The sequence below is a fragment of the Mus caroli genome, chromosome 2 (genome assembly GCF_900094665.2).
Source record: "Mus caroli chromosome 2, CAROLI_EIJ_v1.1, whole genome shotgun sequence".
Taxonomy (NCBI): Eukaryota; Metazoa; Chordata; class Mammalia; order Rodentia; family Muridae; genus Mus; species Mus caroli.
In genome coordinates, this window is record NC_034571.1 from 30,685,667 (window position 1) to 30,703,610 (window position 17,944).

A 17,944-nucleotide genomic window follows, 5' to 3' on the forward strand; every position below is an offset into this window, starting at 1 on the left:
AAAATGGCATAATGAGATATACTGTACTGTTTTATAGGCTAACTTAAAAATTGTATTTAAACTATCTTTTTGAGAGCCAGGCATAGTGGTGCACACCTTTAATCCCAGCACTGGTGAGGCAGAGGTGGGGGCATGTGATCTCTGTGATTTCAATGCTTGCCTAGTCTACATAGTGAGTTCTAGGACATCTAGGGCTAACCCTGCCTCACCTTGGTCCTAGCATGCCATAGAAACCAAGTTTTCTGGTCTCTATCTTTTTGCTGTTATTTTTGGACAGGATCTCACTTTGTGGCTTTTTGGGGCCTTGCCTGCAATACTGGGCTTTTTGTTGCTCCTCTGACTTTCATAACTTGCATTGCCTCACCCAGTGGGAATTTAATAAAATTAACAAGCATTCTGTGGTAATTACTGCCTCCCCTATCTTTCCTTCCTGTAAACTTGCACACTGCTAGTGGATATTTAAAGCCAGTTTCAAGGAGTTGGCATGGCTCTGTGGTAGAGTGTCTGTTTAGCATGGGCAAAGCTCTGGGTTCAAGTCCCAGAAAATTTCAAAGGTTATTTAAAGAGAGTATCTCTTTCCAGTCTCTGAAGTTACTGCTCCTGCCTCAGGGAATAGCAATATATATCACACACACCCTCGGCAGGAAGGCTTAATCAGGACTTGGGCTTAGACCCCAATATATATGACAGTATCCATTTAACCACCATATTACAGGAGTCATTCTGAATGTAATTATCTTTTCTTTTAAACTCATTACTTACTTAGAGACAAGGTCTCAGGTACCTTAGGTTAGCCCCCATTCATTATGTAGCCAAGGATGACCTTGAACTTCTGCTCCTCTTGCCACCACCTCCCAAAAGCTGGAATTACAAGCAAACACCACCATACCTTTTTATGCCTTCTGGAGATCAAACCCAGGGCTAAGTTCTCGATAGGCAGGCAGTCTACGAATTGAACTATACCCTTACATCCCTGAATGTAATTATCTATTTAAAAGTCTGTAGTCAGCCAGGCATGGTGGTGCACTACCTGGCACTAGAGAGGTTTGAGGTAGCAGAGGCCAGCCTGAGCTACACAGTGAGACTTGTCTCAAAATAAAAGTAACAGAAAAGTATCGAAACTAGATCCCAAAATGTTAGCATGTCCGGCCTTCTGATTCATTCTGATAACTTACCAATGGACCTGCAGAGTGTAGAAGTGAAGGACAAACGGATGAAGAAAGGGAATTAAAGGAGAGTTGGTCCGATGAGGCCCACATGCGGGCTAGGCTAATGACCACAGGGTCAGCCCAGAGCTTAGAGGGGCCGGCTTGGCGGGGACTCTCCTAGCCACCTCCTTTGCGTCCCCTCTGCCGGCCACATCTCCGCGCGAAAGAAGTCAGGGTCAGGGAGAAATGACTGCCAGCTTTCCCCTAACCTGACCGGCCGGAGACCATGGGCACTACCCCTCCGGAGACCATGGGCACTACCCCTCCCACCCACCTCATGCCTACTGCCTTAAGAGACCTCCAGCCCAGCACCTATTACCTGCCGCAGCCCCGGCTTGTCCTGGACGTGGCTCCACCCATGGGGCGGAGCTTAGGAGCCCGTCCCCTTCCACAGTCCCGGAAGCGCGTCCAGGCCAACCGCTCTACGCCTCCGGGTCTCCCGGACTACGCGCCAAACTTTGTTAGGGCCTCCCGGAACTCTGCGTACTGGTTGGCGTCCGGTCGAGAACTCCAATTCCGTGTTCAGACGGAGTTTGTTACAGCAGTCCTTAGTAGTGACTTCTGAAGGGGAAGGATGGGCTGGAATTCACGTAAGCCAAGCTGACCTTGAATTCTGCTCCAGGCTCCCGAGTGAGATTTCCTGCATGCCATAAGATACTAGGCTTTGCCTGTGCAGGTTTGAGGTTGGTTCAAACTGTGGAGCCTAAAGCGGGTTATTTCCATAATCGCTGTTTGTGGTTACAGCAGGTTCCAGACCACAGGCCCTGGGCTTTCCAGAAGCTCACAGGCTGAGCAGAGAGATTAAACACGAAGGACAACTCGGAGGTCCTATTGTAAAGGCTGAAGAATAAAAAGTTCATTGACACTATGTTCTTGGGGAAAGTTATTAATACTTTTGGTGTCTTCTCTCAGCGACACACAAATTTTAAGATTTCCATAGAGGTTGTAGTCGGGAATTTATGGAGGCCCAGAACTGGTCCTTTGTAAAAGCCGTGATTATTTTTATCTAGACACAAACTACCTCTGTTCGCAGCTTCATCTGCATCCTCTCTGATCTATGTCCTAGCTAGAGGTGCCCCGTGACTTTCCTAAAACAAAGATAGCTCGCCTGTGTGTGAACAGAGTGCTATACTCTGAGCTCACTAACTTCCCTCAGAACTCAAGACAGACTAGAAACAGAAGTAGTGTGTCTTTAGTGGGAGAGGGAAGACAGACTGGCTTCAAACAAGCTCCCGCACTAAATGGGAAATGTCTGGAGTCTGCTCCTCTCTGAATCCTAATTTACTCATAGATAGAATGGGAGTAGCAATATCAGAACACAGCTGTCTAGAGAATTTAACTAGTGCAAGTAAAAGAAAAACTTGGGTTTTAATTTTGAGACAGGGTCTCATGCAGTCCAGGCTTGTCTCCCATCTCACTGTATAGCTGAGGATGGTCTTGAACTCCTGATTCTGCTGCCTCCACCATACAAATGCTGTGATTTACAGAAAAGATTTACAATGCTCCCACTCCAATTTATTTATTTAGCTACTTGAAAATATAACCAAAATTCATGGACAAAGCAAAATTGGGGGGGGGGGGCTGCAGCTCTCTTCACAACTTTGTCATTATATTTCCAATACCTGAGTCTTTGTGATCGCCTGTAATTATCAGAAAGCTCCCATGGACTGCCAAAGAATTTAGAGGTATTCACTCACTCTGCTTTCCTTCTGGAGAGAATCAGGGCTAGGTTGGCTCTGCCATGTGCCCGACATATATTTAGACAGTGAGTCCTTCTCAGAGCTCCAGAATGTGCCTTGGGTCTTTTGGTTTAGATTACACCAAGAAGCCATGCTGGAAGGGTATATTATCAAGAAAAAATAGACTATCAGATGGTTTACATTGTAGAAACCAATTCATTTAGACTAGAAATCACATTCTAAGTTCTTGGAGGGATGTTTTTAAAACACGAGAGTCAAGGGGCTAAAATCATGACTCAAACAAACCAACCAAGACACATTCTTTTGTTCTTTTTTTTTTTTTTTAAGATTTATTTATTTTACGTATATGAGTACACTGTTGCTATACTCAGACACACCAGAAGAGGGCATCAGATCCCATTACAGATGGTTGTGAACCACCATGTGGTTGCTGGGGATTGAACTCAGGACCTCTAGAAGAGCAGTCAGTGCTCTTAACCGCTAAGCCATCTCTCCAGCCCCTCTTTGTTTTTTTCGAGACAGGATTTCTCTGTGTAACCCTGGCTGTCCTGGAAATCACTCTGTAGACCAGGCTGGCCTTGAACTCAGAAATCCGCCTGCCTCTGCCTCCCGAGTGCTGGTATTAAAGGCGTGAGCCACCACTGCCTGGCCACTTAACCTAACTTTAACTGAAGATACTGACAGGGTACTTTTCAGGGTAGGAGTGAGAGCCAGGGAATTCTCAGTTACTCATTTCATGCTCTTCCCTAGAAAAAGCCTTATCTAGTTTTTCGAAGGTGAAGTCTGTTGCAAGAGTAGGAGAAGAGCTTTTCACTAAAACTACAAATCCCAGCACTCCCCGCGGCAGACAGGCACACGTCCTAGGTTTCATCAGCGGGACCGCCGGGTTCTCGTGGAGACCCGACGCGGGGCGTGTCGGGGCTCTGAAGAGAGTCAGGTTTTGACGTCACTGCGCAGACGCCACTCACGGGTCGGACGTGACGTAAGGACGGTTCCGGCTTCGGCCTCCGCCGTAGGCAGCGATACGGTTTGTTCTTCCTAAAATGGCGCCGCTGGATCTGGACAAGTATGTGGAGATAGCGCGGCAGTGCAAGTATCTTCCCGAGAACGACCCGAAGGTGAGCCGGGCCGGGGGCCGTCCAGCTTGCGAGGCAAGCCCCTTCCGGCGGAGGGCGCTCCGTGGTGTGAGAGGACCGGGTCCGAGGCGGCGTGACGCGGAGAACCAGGGGAGCCCGGATCCCCCGAATGCTGTCCAGTTCTTTGAGGGGAGATCCCGGGGGATGTCACGATCCCCTGACCCTCACGGGACTCCGAGCTTAAAGACTCTAACTCGCTCGGCCTCCCGGAGACGGAGCCCGGCCGAGCGGGTAGTGCTCCCGGGATGGGGTCCTCCCAGCAGAGGTAACAGGAGCCGCTGTCTGCTCCAGGGACGCGGCCGCGGTGTGTTTAAGTCCCTGAGAGGTGGAAGCCGGTGGGCGGGATCGATGCGACCATAATGGGAGAGAATGACAAGTCGCCTCTGCTTCACCACTCCCCTAAATTGCTTCTTAGGAGTGGTAGTTTTCTTCTGATAATTCGGATGTGGATCCCGTTTCTTAGCCCGTTGCTGAGCTATTTAAGTGAACAAGCAGTTGCTTATCAAGAAGTTCAAATGTTTTTGACCTCTGAGCTGTTCCCCTGTAACTCAAGGTGTTGTTTTCTTCGTTTTCCAAAGTAGGTCTCACTCAGTTCAATAGGAGTGTTAAAGTAGCTTGGCCGTGGTGGCGCACTCCTTTAATTTCAGGACTCGGGAGGCACAGACAGGTGTATCTCTGAGTTTGAAGCCAGCCTATGCCACAGGATGAGTTCCAGGACAGCCAAGGCTATACACAGAGAAACCTTGTCTCAAACCCCCCTCCCCGAAAGAAAAAGACAAAATAAACGAGTGTTAAAGAATGTAAAGGAAGCAAACTGTTGGTAAAACACTTGTTTTCAAACATTTTGCTTCTACCAAATGTAGTACTTAGGTTAGGTCCCCATTGAGGTTTATTCTATTGATAGTAGTGACTGTTCTATTAACTTTGATTTACTATGTAGTAAGTGCGTAAGTGCTCACCTGAATTTCTTTTAATGATGTTTTTATGACAATTTTAAGCTATGAACTTAAAACAATTTTTTTCAAGAAAAGATTATATTTTTGTTTGTGAATTATATTTCTCTTGGGAAGATTTTGCTCTGTGTGTGTTTATTTTTTCTCTTTTGGTACATAAAGTTGATATTTAAATCAGTCAACAAGCATGCAAATTTTACCTTATGGACTTGAGGAGACTCCCGATCCTCTTGCTTCTGCTTTCCAAAAGCTTCAACCTAACCATCATGCTTAGCTGCACCGTGCTTTTCTTTCCTTTTTCCCCCCTTCCCTTCTCCCTCTTGCTCTGGCCCCCCTCGCTCCGGCCCACAGATTTTATTTGATTCTCATTACGGATGGTTGTGAGCCACCATGTGGTTGCTGGGATTTGAACTCATGACCTCCAGGAGAGCAGTCAGTGCTCTTAACTGCTGAGCCACCTCACCAGCCCAATGCCATTTTTAATTAGTATTTGTGTATGTAGGTATGTACACATGGTATCCTCTGAGGCCAGGCAGTTGTGAGCTCCAGATGTGGTCCTCTGCACAGGCTTCATTGCTGAGCAACCTCCAGCCCCACCCCTTTTTTATGTGTATGGGTATAGAACATCATGTACCCCAAGCTGCCTTGAGCCCCTGATTCTCCTATAGTTTATTTTATTGTGGTATGAGGGTTGAACTGAATTTTTGAAAAGATTTGTTATGTATGTGTATGCATACCTGTGTGAGTTTATGTGCAGCATGTGTATGTTGGTACTGGCAGAGCAGAGGGCATCCTACCCCTTGGAACTGGATTTGTATAGGTGGACTGATATATATTGTGGGTGCTGGGAATTGAACCTGAGTCTTAGTAGGAGTAGTAAGCTCTTTTAACTGGAACCACTCCAGTTCCTGTTGTGTGCGTTTTGGTTTATTTTATTTTTGGTTTCTCTGTGTAGCCCTAGCTGTCCCAGAATGCACTTTACAGACTAGGCTGGCCCTGAATTCATATCTACTGTTGTCTGTGGGGGGATTTGCGCACACACCTCCAGAGGCAACATTATATCTCTCTGAAGCTGCAGGTATAAGCAGTTGTAAACATCTGACATTGCAAACACCTGACATGGGTGCTGGTTATAGAATCCAAGCCCTCTGCAAGAGCAGTATGTGCTCTTAATCCGAGTCATTTCTCCAGCCTACACCAAAAAATTGGAATTTTTTCTTAGTAGTTAATCAAAAATTAGGGAAATTCCCTGCTCTGGAAATAGTTTTATCAGATTAATTTGCTTTATTGTCAGTGTATTTATGTGTGTACAAGTGTATATTTTATCCTAGAGGAATCTTAGCTGATCACACATCCGAGGAAACAGGCCAGAAAAAGCACATGACTGAAGTAATGCCAGACACTCATTTTCCAGCTCAGAGCTCTTTATAACTCCAGGTCACCTGTGCCACCAGCCAGTTAGGGACCAGCTTTTTACATGTAAACTAAAGCTTCAGAAAACCTTTATATCTTAACATGGCCAACCCTGCCTCTGCCAAGAACTATGGTTCTTAGCCTAGTGCAGTCAACCAGCAGACTCAGATCTGGGTTGGAAGACATTTGTAGATTTAAGGGATCTAGTAGAAAGTTAATGAATGTCACAGAATTCAAAGATGTTTTAACAATGGCTCTTGTAAAATCTAAACCCCACGTTGCTATAACATAGCACCTTTGCTTCAATTTCAAAGAACAAAGGCTATTGGAAAAAAACTTTAATAACAGACTCCATGTGATTTTATGGGCAACCAATTAGCAGATTAGTGAATCATTTAACTTTCTTTACTCAATATTCCACTCAGAAAGATAAATCCAAAAATGCAACCTCTCTTATACTGAGCAACGTAACTAAGTACAAATGAAGTCAGTGGTGTATCCCATTAGCATGCTGCGGTGTATGTCAGTAAAACAAGCCCTCCCCGCCCCAGCCCTGGCAAACAGATAAATGATTGTGCACTGCGTGATGATACCTTTAGGTGAGAACTTTGGTTCATGCAGTTGGCTGCCATAGACATTGCACCCAAAACCTGCAGCCCTGGCACCCAAAGTCAGTCAGCGGTGGTAGCCCCTGGTGTCAGCAATGCTCCTTCCATAACACCAGGTGAATACTGTGGTCAGGCATGCTGGTGGCAAAGACTAAGCCCGTGTCATTGTGCCCATCCAATCCATTCAACCAGGACGCTTCGCCTGCCAGGAAGCTGGAGCCTCTCTTTGATTTCCTGTACTCTGGCAGAGGCCAGCGGCTAATTAGGCTCTCTGTCCTCAAGTCCATGATGTATAGGTAGTGGTTGTCAAACAGCAGGGCGAAGACATCTCCAAAGCCAAGCAAGGCCAAGTTTGCTACCTCAGGTGTCTTGATGACCCTATAAGGAGGAGAGTTCAGGCTCTTGAGGCAAAGGAAACATTGCTGGAGACACTTAAAACTCCCAAGCAAATTTAGAGCTAATAAGAATTTTTGATTAAAAGAATACCATGAGGATAAACGTTAGCCTACTTACAAAAAGCAGGGAAGAAGAAATCTGCCCTCTGACAGACAAGCGGAGGCAAGGTGAAGTTTTATCTCTAAAAATACTACTAGCTAGAGATAGTAAAAACTGCCGGGAATTTATAAGCATCTATTAACAATGGATTCATAGGTTTTAGAAACAACTGGCTAAGTTGGAAAGTCAGTCACAGCTTTCATAGGGTGGCAGTTCCCAAATACCAATGACCAAGACACAAAATGGGAGACCTAATGCAATATATGCACCAATGAAAAAAGAAAAACAAAAATCAAAGCAGCTTCCCTGTGTCAAGCACTAGATTGACAGGAAAAGTCAGATGTTGTCTGGAGTCTACACTTTCCCACGGCAACCTCCTTAGGCTCCTTTGGTTGGGAGGTTAGTTTAGATGTTAACAAGGACACCAGCAATATAATATCTTAGACCAGCTTATGTCTTAAGAGGCCAACTAGAACAGGGGTGGCTGGTAAACTCGGGGAAGCAAGAACAGCCAAGGATATTAGCTAGAGCAGCATTTGAGTAGAATAACCCTTTCACAGGGGTCTAAGACCACTGGAAAATACAGATGTTTACGATTCATAACAGGAGCAAAAGTTATAGTTATGAAGTAGCAATGAAATAATTCTATGGCTGGTGTCACCACAAAATGAGGAAGATTGAGAACCTCTGAGCTAGAGTAAGCAAAACAGAATGTCAGGAAGGGAAACAACACATTATTACTGTCAAACAGCAGAGTGTGGATAGAGAAGGCCTCCCATTACAAATTCTAGAAAACAGAACTAGGTTCATAGGGAAAGTTACCACCACCGCCGCCACCCCACCACCCAGATTTGAATTTGACATTAGGAAGGGAGGGCCATTTTTTTAACCTATCATTTACCATGTGTTGGGCATAAAACTTCCTAATTAACACAGAGCACATGCTGGCCCAAGGAAACATTACCTGAGAATATCATAACTGGCAAAGTCCCACTGGTACAGACCCAGGGCTGAACTACAGACGATGTATTTTCCATCAAAATGAAGTCTTGGCTGCAGGCAGATACTTCTATCCTCGGAGACAGACAGTGTCTTCAAGCACTTACAGTTGATTTCTCTCCCAATTGGCCAAATCTAAAAAAGGGGGGTGATGATTACTAAAGAAAAGCTGGTGTTTATACAATGTGGCTTGAAGAGAGAAAGAAAAAAGTGGCACGTGTTAATAGACAAAAGGGGAATATGGTGCCAGGACTTCTGTTTTAGTCAAGAGTCACAGGCTTAAGTCCTGAGTCTATATGGTCTTAGGTAAAATATTTAACCTTTCTAAATAAAGATAATGCCCACTGCAAAGAAAGTTTTAAAATGCAAACAAACAAACCAACAAACCATGAATGTCCTATAAATTATTAGCAAACTGTTAAAACAAATCAAAGTTTATATCTAAAAACTGAGGAAGGTATGAGGCATGAGCCTTAAGAGTCTTAGTGCTTAGGTTGTGAGGCAGGAGGATTACAAGTTCAGTCTGGGCTACATGGCTGAGCCCTCTGAAAATACAAAAAGAAACAGTAAGAATGTGTGGAAAACAATTTTCTGTGCTTGCTCTTGTGTGTGTACATGCCTTGTTTGTACACAGTTATGAGTTCATATGGAAGTCTAGGTGGATGTTGGGTGGCTTCCTCAATCACTCTTACCCTAATTTCTAAAATAGGGTCTCTCACGGAATTGCAGCTCAATTTGCTTACATTATCTGGCCAGCAAGTCTCAGGGATCCTCTTATCTCTGCCTTCTCAGCACCATTCCTAGCCTTTTCAATGGGTGCTGAAAATCTAAACTCTGGTACTAACTCTTACTAGCCTCCTTGATTTATTTCCTTTACAAACCACAGAAACTGCTCAGCATACAGACAGATGAATCATACCATTTCCAATGGGTGTAAGATGACTTGAACTGCCAGGTGCTGCTGGCACCTGCCTTTAAGGGAAGAAGACAGGTGGATGTCTGAGTTTGAGGCCAGCCTGGTCTACAGAGTGAGTTCCAGGACAACCAGCCAGGGATACATAAAGAAACCTAGTTTCAGGAAAGGGGGCGAGAGGGAGGCGGGGGGGGGGGGCTCGCCCTGGCAGTAGTCTCCCTTTTTAGTTCTTATATGCTAATTTTTTTCTTTGATAAATTACAGAGGGAGAAAACTTACCTTGATCTCATATTTGTCTGCACTTAAGAGGATGTAGTCTCCAGGGCTGTGCAAGAGAGACTTGACTTTGCACTTCTGCAAAACCACCTACAAGCATAAGCATTTTTACATTATACAAAGAACCTTTCACTCTGTTCCTGTACTAATTTTATATTGTTTTTAAATTGAAATCTGAAAATTAGCAACACGAAACTTTAGGTTTAACTTCTAACATTTTTACTACACCCAAATTCTGTTAATAGATGTGGGAACGTTTTTTTTTCTTTCTCTTTCTTTTTTCTTTTCGAGACAGGGTTTCTCTGTGTAGCCCTGGCTGTCCTGGAACTCACTCTATAGATCAGGCTGGCCTCAAACTCAGAGATCCAACCTCCTCTGCTTCCCGAGTGCTGGCATGTGCCACCATCATCTGGTGGGGGCATTTAATCTTATTTTTAGTTGGAAGTGCTAACATCAGGACTATTTTGTAAAATTGTAAGGTGTGGACTTGGGATGTAACATAGGAAATTACTTGTCTAACATGCACAGGCCCCAGTCTGACCTCCAGTAATATATTCAGGTTTATTACTTATTTCTGTTGTTATTAGGCACAGATATGCACGCTCGCACGCGCACGTACGCACGCATGCATGCACACACACACAAACACCCAAATGTAAGGAATCAAGTGTGTTAAGGGTGTGCCTTTAATCCCCAGCAAGTGGAAGGCAGAGACATGCAGATCTCTGTGAGAACAAGGCTACTGTGACGTACATAGTGAGTCCAGGTCAACCATGGCCACCTAAAATGACCCAGTTCTTAAATAATGAACAGAAAAATGTCCACATAGATAAAGACAAAAATGATCTGTCTTCATGAGTAGGTGCACTACAAAGGAAAAAGCACCAAACAGAGAATAAGAATATATAATCTGGTCAGAGATCTGGTGAACTACGCAGCCCTGGAAAAGACCATGTAACTGGACATTTAGTGCTGGAAAGTGAACCCAGAGTTCCCACTGAGCAATATTCCAGACGTATGCTGCTTTTTAGTTTATTCATTTGTAAGATACGAGGCAAAATGCCCATTACTTTACTCCAAATAAATGCAGTGAAGATCAACTAGAACCGTGCAAACAATAGTAACAAGAGAAGGCAAAATTCTACAGCGCTTAGGGTCATCTGTTATTGTTAGGGCTTAGTAATCTTAAAACACAGATGACAGAGCTCAGGTCATGAAAGGGGGAACCTGTCCATATCACAGGCAAAATCTTGAAACCACACCCATTAAAGTTGCCCATGATAAACAATTTCTATGTTTAACAAATGAACAAGCAGTTCCCTATCTTCTTGCCCTGACCTTACTTTTACCTATTCAGAGAAAATTTTAGATGGCCCAACCAACCTCTAATGGTTTTCCCAATATACTTCTAGCATCTACCAACCTTACTAACTCATGTGAGGCTCTCCGCTCTATAGCATGGCTGTGCTGGCCCTTCAGGGCTTCCATATGAACCACACTCTTATTTGCTTCTTCCACAACTATCTCCTAGTCACCTTGTTCTGCCCTTCTCAAAATGCTTGTCCTAATTAGTTTCTAGACTTCCTTATGCTTCACTATGTCTCCTTCATAGAATTTAATTATACAGAGTTCTCTTTGACAATTCTACTAATAACCATTTCTATGAAATTAAAATCCATCAGATCTGGCCAAGGTCTATTTTGTTTACTCTTACATACTCAGCCTCTTAGAAAATAGCACAATGTGCTTAAGAAAAGCGTATCTGCATAACATATCCATCACCAATACTGCATTTAAAACACCACAGCTTTGTTTTTAAAACAAGAAAACATCCCAGTGTTCTGTTAAAGACTCCTCTGTCTTCTTTGCTTCCCTTATATTTTTGTCATGGTGGTGCTGGGTTTGATCATATGGCCTTGTACATGGCTCTACCACTGAACATCTACCACCTCCTTATCTCACATTTTGCAAACACTTAATTTTTTTGTTGTTGGTGATGGGGGTTTTGTTTGTAGTCATTGTTGTGTTTTTGGTTTTTGTGTGTGTATGTGTGTCTATTTGTAGTCTTAAGGATCAAACCCAGAACTTCATGCTAGGCAAGCCATCTGCCACTGAGCTATATCCCTATCTTGCAAATACTTATTTTTTCTGAAACAAAAATTATAGTTCCTGAATCTAAGGATATCTTTATGTAGCTCAGGGCTAGCCTTGTACTCCTGGTATTTCTGCCTTTGCCTTTTAAGTGTTAGGATTACAGACATGTACCACTATACCCATATAAAAATGGCTTTTACATGCTTGTCACTGTTGTATACCACCATGCTCAGTGAGTGAATCTATTCCATTATAATTTATCTACAATATACACAGGTCTACCATCCTCCACTCCCCACCAGTGGGGAGCCTGGCACCAAAGATATTCCTCAGTCTTCCTACCTTGGTGACCCATTCAGTATGCCCAGTGAGTGTATTCAGGCATGTCCCAGCAGATAAAGCCCATACTTTCACAGCGAAGTCCGCAGAGCCACTCACCAAAATATCCAGTTCATCACTGTAGTCCACACTGAACACTAGTGCATACAACATAAAGTTAAAAACACGCTTCACTGTCACTACATCTTTGTAAAAACAGTAACATTTATTCTCTTAGCTGTACAAATATGTAACTTCCTAACCAGGGCACATTAAGAACTGAACTACTAAGCTAGCAATTTTATGATACAAAGAAAATCTTTTTCAAAACTATTATTATTACCATAGTTTATCCTAAGGTTGAAAAAGCTTTGAGAATAACTCAAAGAATTCACTTTCTCCTATTTGTGCTAGCTTCAGCGAGATGGAAATGATGGCATCCCCTTTTGCCTGCTTGATACCATACATACACGTTAGGTAGTTTATGGGAAAACAGCAGCCCAGACACCCCTTTAAGATCTGCAGTGATAGTAAAGCACACTCAGGCTCCTAAAGGGCCAGGGCAGAGAAAACAAGGATCTTAGAAGCCAGACTTATAGTCATCTATTCAGTGGTGTCTAAATTTCTTCACATCATACGCCTAGCAACTAGTTCAATATCTGTTTTTAAATGTCTATTAAATGTCTATCAAACTCAAAGGATATTGGGGACCTAGAGATGAAAATGCTGGTCTTCAAAAACTCTGAGGGAAAAGTTATGTTTTTGTTTTTTGAAAACGTTACCTGTTGCTAGAGAAACACTGAAGATAATGACTAATCCGCCCAGGGCTATCAGATAGGACTTCAGAGAAGATAACATATTGGAGCTGGGACATGAAGGATGTGTATAGTTTATTAAGAAAATAAAAAGATACTTCAGGTAGAGCAGACAGCAAAGGCATGGATTAAAAGCTCAGAGGTGTCAAGAAACCTTTTTAGAGGTAAGGAATGAAATCACCTAGAAGCTGTGGTGTCCTTAGGCTGTGTGGTATTACTCTAATGGATGGGGTCTGTACTAAGCCATAGATTTTTTCTTTTGTTTGCTTTTTGAGACAGGGTTTCTCCATATAGCTCTGCTGTCCTGGAACTCACTATGTAGACCAGGCTGGCCTCAAACCCAGAGATCTGCCAGCCTCTGTCTACCAAGTGCTGGGATTAAATGAGTGTTCCACTACACTTGGCTACAAACCACAGATTTCTAAATAAGAACAGATTAAAAAAAATTTTTTTAATATGAGTTTAATTGGAGGAGTGTTTTGTAAGAGAGTTGGATATTAAAAAAAAAAATACTAAGCACCAGGTACAACCTAAGAAACTCAGGATAAACAAGATATCATGATAGCCCAGGGTGTTGCTTGTTTTACTCACTTAGCAGCCAACCACTAACTGCAAGCACTCTGTGAAGATCATGCAGTCAGTGAACCACCTTGTGACCAGGGGTTCTCAGCTCTAAATTTGTAAGTGGAGTGGTCTAAATGTCTAAGTGTAGTAGTATGGAGTCCACTAAAAACAAATATGACTGTGTAGCAAGAGAGAAATGCACTGGGAGAAAAGGACAGCTGCCAGCATACATACAAGGACATGTCCAGCATACATAAAGAGCGTTTACAAGGCTAAAGAAAAGCAAAAACACCCCAAATGTAAGTAACTGAAATGCAAGAAAGTAGCTTCAGTGGTTAAAAAGAGAAAATGCTAGATTAAAAGCAAGTAAGCAAGCCCCCCCCCCCAAAAAAAAACCAAACAAAAAACCACCTTAAATATTTGACTCTTAGTCTTACAAGGCATGGCTAAAGTAACTGTAAAGATTCTTGAAAAAGGAGAACACACCCGCCCCCGTGTGCCCCCGGAAGTGCTGGGTCCTGGCTCCGGAACTCCACTCCCAGCAGGCCACAGTGTTGTCAAAGGAGCCTGTCACAAGCTTCTGTTCATCGAACTTCACGGCTGCACAAGTGTGGGTCTGGATGCCGTAAACACACTGCCCTGTGCTTACATCCCACAGCTTTGCAGACAAGTCATCTGACCCTTGAAGAGAAAAACCAGGAAGGTTAGTGTGACCTATAACACCCTAAAGAAGGAAAGTCTGACCCCTAGAGGGGTTCCATAGTCCCCTCTGTAGTTCTTTAAACCGGAGTGCAGACAAGACACTGAGACTTTTTGGGCCTCAAAATGGCATTAAATTTACTAAGACAGAATCCAAGCTCTTTGTCTTTTTCCCTTAATTTTTCTGGCTATAGGATGATATTAAATAAAACATCCCTTTGTGCTCCCACCTGAAACAGTTCATATATGTCTGGCTATTAAAAAATTCCCAATGGATTAGGTTCATCTTGCCTCTGGCTGTACACCTGTACGATTGTTTCCTCAGTCCTGAGCCTGAAGGAATGCTAACTGGGAAAGCACAGTGCATTCTAAGATGGGATAAAGGTAAGCCTCAGATTGCCAGAAAACTCTGTACGTAAGATAACTGTTTAATTTGAGTCATCTTGAAACCTCAATACTAGGGATAAATTACCCACAGATATTTATATAAAAACCGCAAAGATCTTAAATTCTGTGGGAAAAAAAAATGGCTTGCTTTCTGTCTGTAAGGAAGAAGCAGCAGCAGCCCTGAGTGAGTGAAGTCCTGAATGAATGTGTATTTTGACATGAGCAAGGCCTGTCGATGACTCTTAAGACCAATTGGCCCATGGTAAAAGGGAGGCCTTTGGAATGAATGTGAGTGGTTACAAACAACTGACCAATGTATGCAGAGACTAAGAACTGCAGCATCTTCTAGTTGTTCAGTCTGGGACTGGCTGCCTAAGACACCTCCTACTGAGACTAAGTAATTTTCCCCAGTGTTTTGTACCTAATAGACACACTGAAGTTCTGGGTTACTGTGGCTAGAGAACCCCACCTGATCCCAGCTTCATTATTAAGTGTGCCTCTGCTTCCTAAGGGTTCCTAGTCAAGAATGTAGGACTCAGCATGGCTTCTGATGAAAAGGTTACACTAATCATGATGGTAATTTCAGGACTGAGCTTTTATTAATTGAGCAATCCCAAATATTATATTTTGTCTCAAAATTTACTTTTAGAGGCTCAACAAAAGACATTTTTTTGAGGAACACTAAATATTCTGTCCTGGACACTGTATTCTAGGAAAGCACCAACAACCCAGTTTTCAAAGGGTGAAATGATTAAATAAAATCGGCCACAGAAACAACCCACTAAGGCTGGAGAGATGACTCTAAGGTTCGGAGCAAATACTATTCTTGCAGAGGCTCTGGATTCAATTCCCAGTGCCCAAATGGCAGCTCACAACCATCTGTAACTCCAGTTCCAGGGGATCTGATGCACTCATCTGGCTTCTGAGGGTACCAAGAATACACGTAGCATAGATACAGGTGCAGGCAAAACACTCATACACATAAAAGATCTTAAAAAAAAAAATCTAGCAGGGCAATGGGGGCACACACCGTTAGTCTCAGTGCTTGGAAGGCAGACACAAAATGGATCTCTAAGTTCAAGGCCAGTCTGGTCTACAGAGCATGTTCCAGAACAGCCAGGGCTACACAGAGAAAACCTGTCTTGAAAACCAAGGGGTGGAAAAAAATACTCCTTTAGTTAAGAGGCAGTGTTTTAGAGGATGGCTAAATAACCATTCCTTGCAAAAGACTATAAACTTTCACGTGGAGCTATTTAGATCTTTGTTTCCTCTCTCTATAAAATGAGGGGTAGAGTTTGCTGGTGGTTTGTGATGGATTGGAAACTTTTAGGATCACCAAAGGATCTTTACTGAAATACACAGAGCACTGATGACACAGCTCAGTGGTGGAATACCTGCCTAGCAGGTGCAAGGTTATATATAAGTTGTTCTGCAATAACACAGAAAATGCAGAAATAAGCATAGAAAAACAGATCCCACACAGATAGGAAGCTAAAGCATTCTCATTTGAAGTCATGGAACTAAAACCCTATAAGCTCAGAAAAGTTATCAGGCATCTCCACCATCCATAACCCTGAGAACCAGAGTCTGCAACAGTGTAACACCCAATAGGGATCATGTGTAATCTGTCTTCTAATAGTTACTAAGAAAAATGGAAAAAAAGTATTTTATTCAGTTTGTCAAAGTGCTAATACTTCATCATGTAACAAATAAAGTATCGTATGAGCACAGCACTGTTTGTTCTTTTATATTCTGGCATTTCCTATTTCATAACTCAATCTGAACAAGCCACAGTTCAAGAACCCAGCAGAGCTTGTGGCTCCTGTGCAGCACAGCAGAGCACAGAAAGAATGAGGTTCTTCTGCTCTATGGCCAGTGTTTAACTGGTATCTCATTCAGTTAACATCTGTGTGTAAGATGTCTATGTCAGGCATGGACTTCCTGCTCTCAATGCCCTTAGTCTGACAGGTAAATAAGGTGAAATATCATTCACACAATCAGTAGTGGGAAACATAAACACCCACAGCAAATACAAAGGCATAAAACATGTCAGATGAAATCCACCGAGATTACTCCATAACAAGCAGATGTCCTGCAACATGCCTCAGGCTCGGGAACAACCAGCTCCTCAACTATATTCCAGTTTGACTTTTAAGCCAAGCCTTGGTATGTTGGAGGAAAAGATTTTGTGGTTAAAAAAAACTTTCAAGCCGGGCGTGGCCTTTAATCCCAGCACTCAGGAGGCAGAGGCAGGCGGATTTCTGAGTTCGAGGCCAGCCTGGTCTACAGAGTGAGTTCCAGGACAGCCAAGGCTATACAGAGAAACCCTGTCTTGAAAAACCAAACCAAACCAAACAAAACAAAACAAACTTTCAAGTTCTAACTTGCTGGAATGATTCGGATGGCAGCTGGCAAGATGACTCAGCAGGGGAAGGTGTCTGCTGCTCCATCTTAGTGTTAATGAGTTCCGTCCCTGCAACCATGGAAAGGCAGGAGGAGGGATCCAGCCCCACAGAGTTGTCATTTGACCTTTACACACACACAGACACACACTTGAAATTTTGTTAAGGTTTTGGCATATAGTTGTTTTCCCTGTATGGATGTCTGTGTACCAATGCCTGTGGAAGTCAGAAAGGGATGTTGGATCCCTTGTTACAGACAGTTGTGAGCTACCGTGTGGGTGCTGGGAACTGAACCCAGGTCTTCTACAAAAGCAGCCGGTGCTCTCAACCACTGAGCCACATCTCCATCTGGCAAATAAACAGGGTGGGGTGGGGGTGGGGAGAGGAAGGGAGAAAAAAATCTAAAATTTGAGTAAGTTAATGTACTCAAAACTTAAACTTTGAGGGCTGGATAGCTCAGGGGTCTTGCTGCTGCTCCTGCAGAGACCTGGGGTTCAGCTCACAACTGTAATCCTAGGAGATCTGACACTCTTCTGGCTCCTACAAGCACCAGGATCACATGGTATACAGACAGACATACAGGCAAAACACCCACACACATAAGATACAAATAAAAAATAATCATTTAAAAAGTTTAACTATTCTAGCTAGGAAGTTACTCCTGTATTTTTCTCTGTTGCCTTGGTTACTCTTAAAAGCTCTCTCCCTGTATTTTCAAATACATCGGGAATCTCCACTTAGATATCCAACAAGTAAATAAATTTAGTTGATCCCAAACTGAACTTTTATGATCTCAAATCCATTGTCTTTTTCTTTTTTTTTTTTCGAGACAGGGTTTCTCTGTGTAGCCCTGGCTGTCCTGAACTCACTTTGTAGACCAGGCTGGCCTTGAACTCAGAAATCCTTTTTTTTTTTTTTTGGTTTTTCGAGACAGGGTTTCTCTGTGTAGCCCTGGCTGTCCTGG

At 43.2% G+C, this 17,944-nt stretch overlaps 2 protein-coding genes across 5 annotated transcripts in view; both read right to left on the reverse strand.

Annotated features, from left to right (window-relative positions):
* The window catches only part of Rabepk (Rab9 effector protein with kelch motifs), a 21,393-nt gene extending 19,547 nt beyond the window's left edge, over window positions 1-1,846 (reverse strand). Inside the window, exon 1 of one of the 3 annotated variants that reach the window (XM_021155704.2) lies at window positions 1,528-1,846. Coding sequence is in view for 2 of the 3 variants with exons in the window: in XM_021155703.2 (XP_021011362.1) it covers window positions 1,176-1,259 (84 nt within the window). In the remaining variant the exon portion in view is untranslated. Of the gene's footprint in view, window positions 1-1,175; window positions 1,450-1,527 lie in introns of those variants that run through there. The other 2 variants (XM_021155703.2, XM_021155702.2) reach the window with 2 other exon arrangements.
* Window positions 1,847-6,733: 4,887 nt separating this feature from the next.
* The window catches only part of Fbxw2 (F-box and WD repeat domain containing 2), a 21,806-nt gene continuing 10,595 nt past the window's right edge, over window positions 6,734-17,944 (reverse strand). For both annotated transcript variants that reach the window (XM_021155879.2, XM_021155877.2), the window contains exons 4-8: window positions 13,979-14,173; window positions 12,138-12,271; window positions 9,705-9,791; window positions 8,478-8,647; window positions 6,734-7,396 (exon numbers count right to left, since the gene is read on the reverse strand). In XM_021155879.2, the coding sequence (XP_021011538.1) occupies window positions 7,108-7,396; window positions 8,478-8,647; window positions 9,705-9,791; window positions 12,138-12,271; window positions 13,979-14,173 (875 nt within the window). In that variant the 3' untranslated portion in view covers window positions 6,734-7,107. The remainder of the gene's footprint in view (window positions 7,397-8,477; window positions 8,648-9,704; window positions 9,792-12,137; window positions 12,272-13,978; window positions 14,174-17,944) is intronic.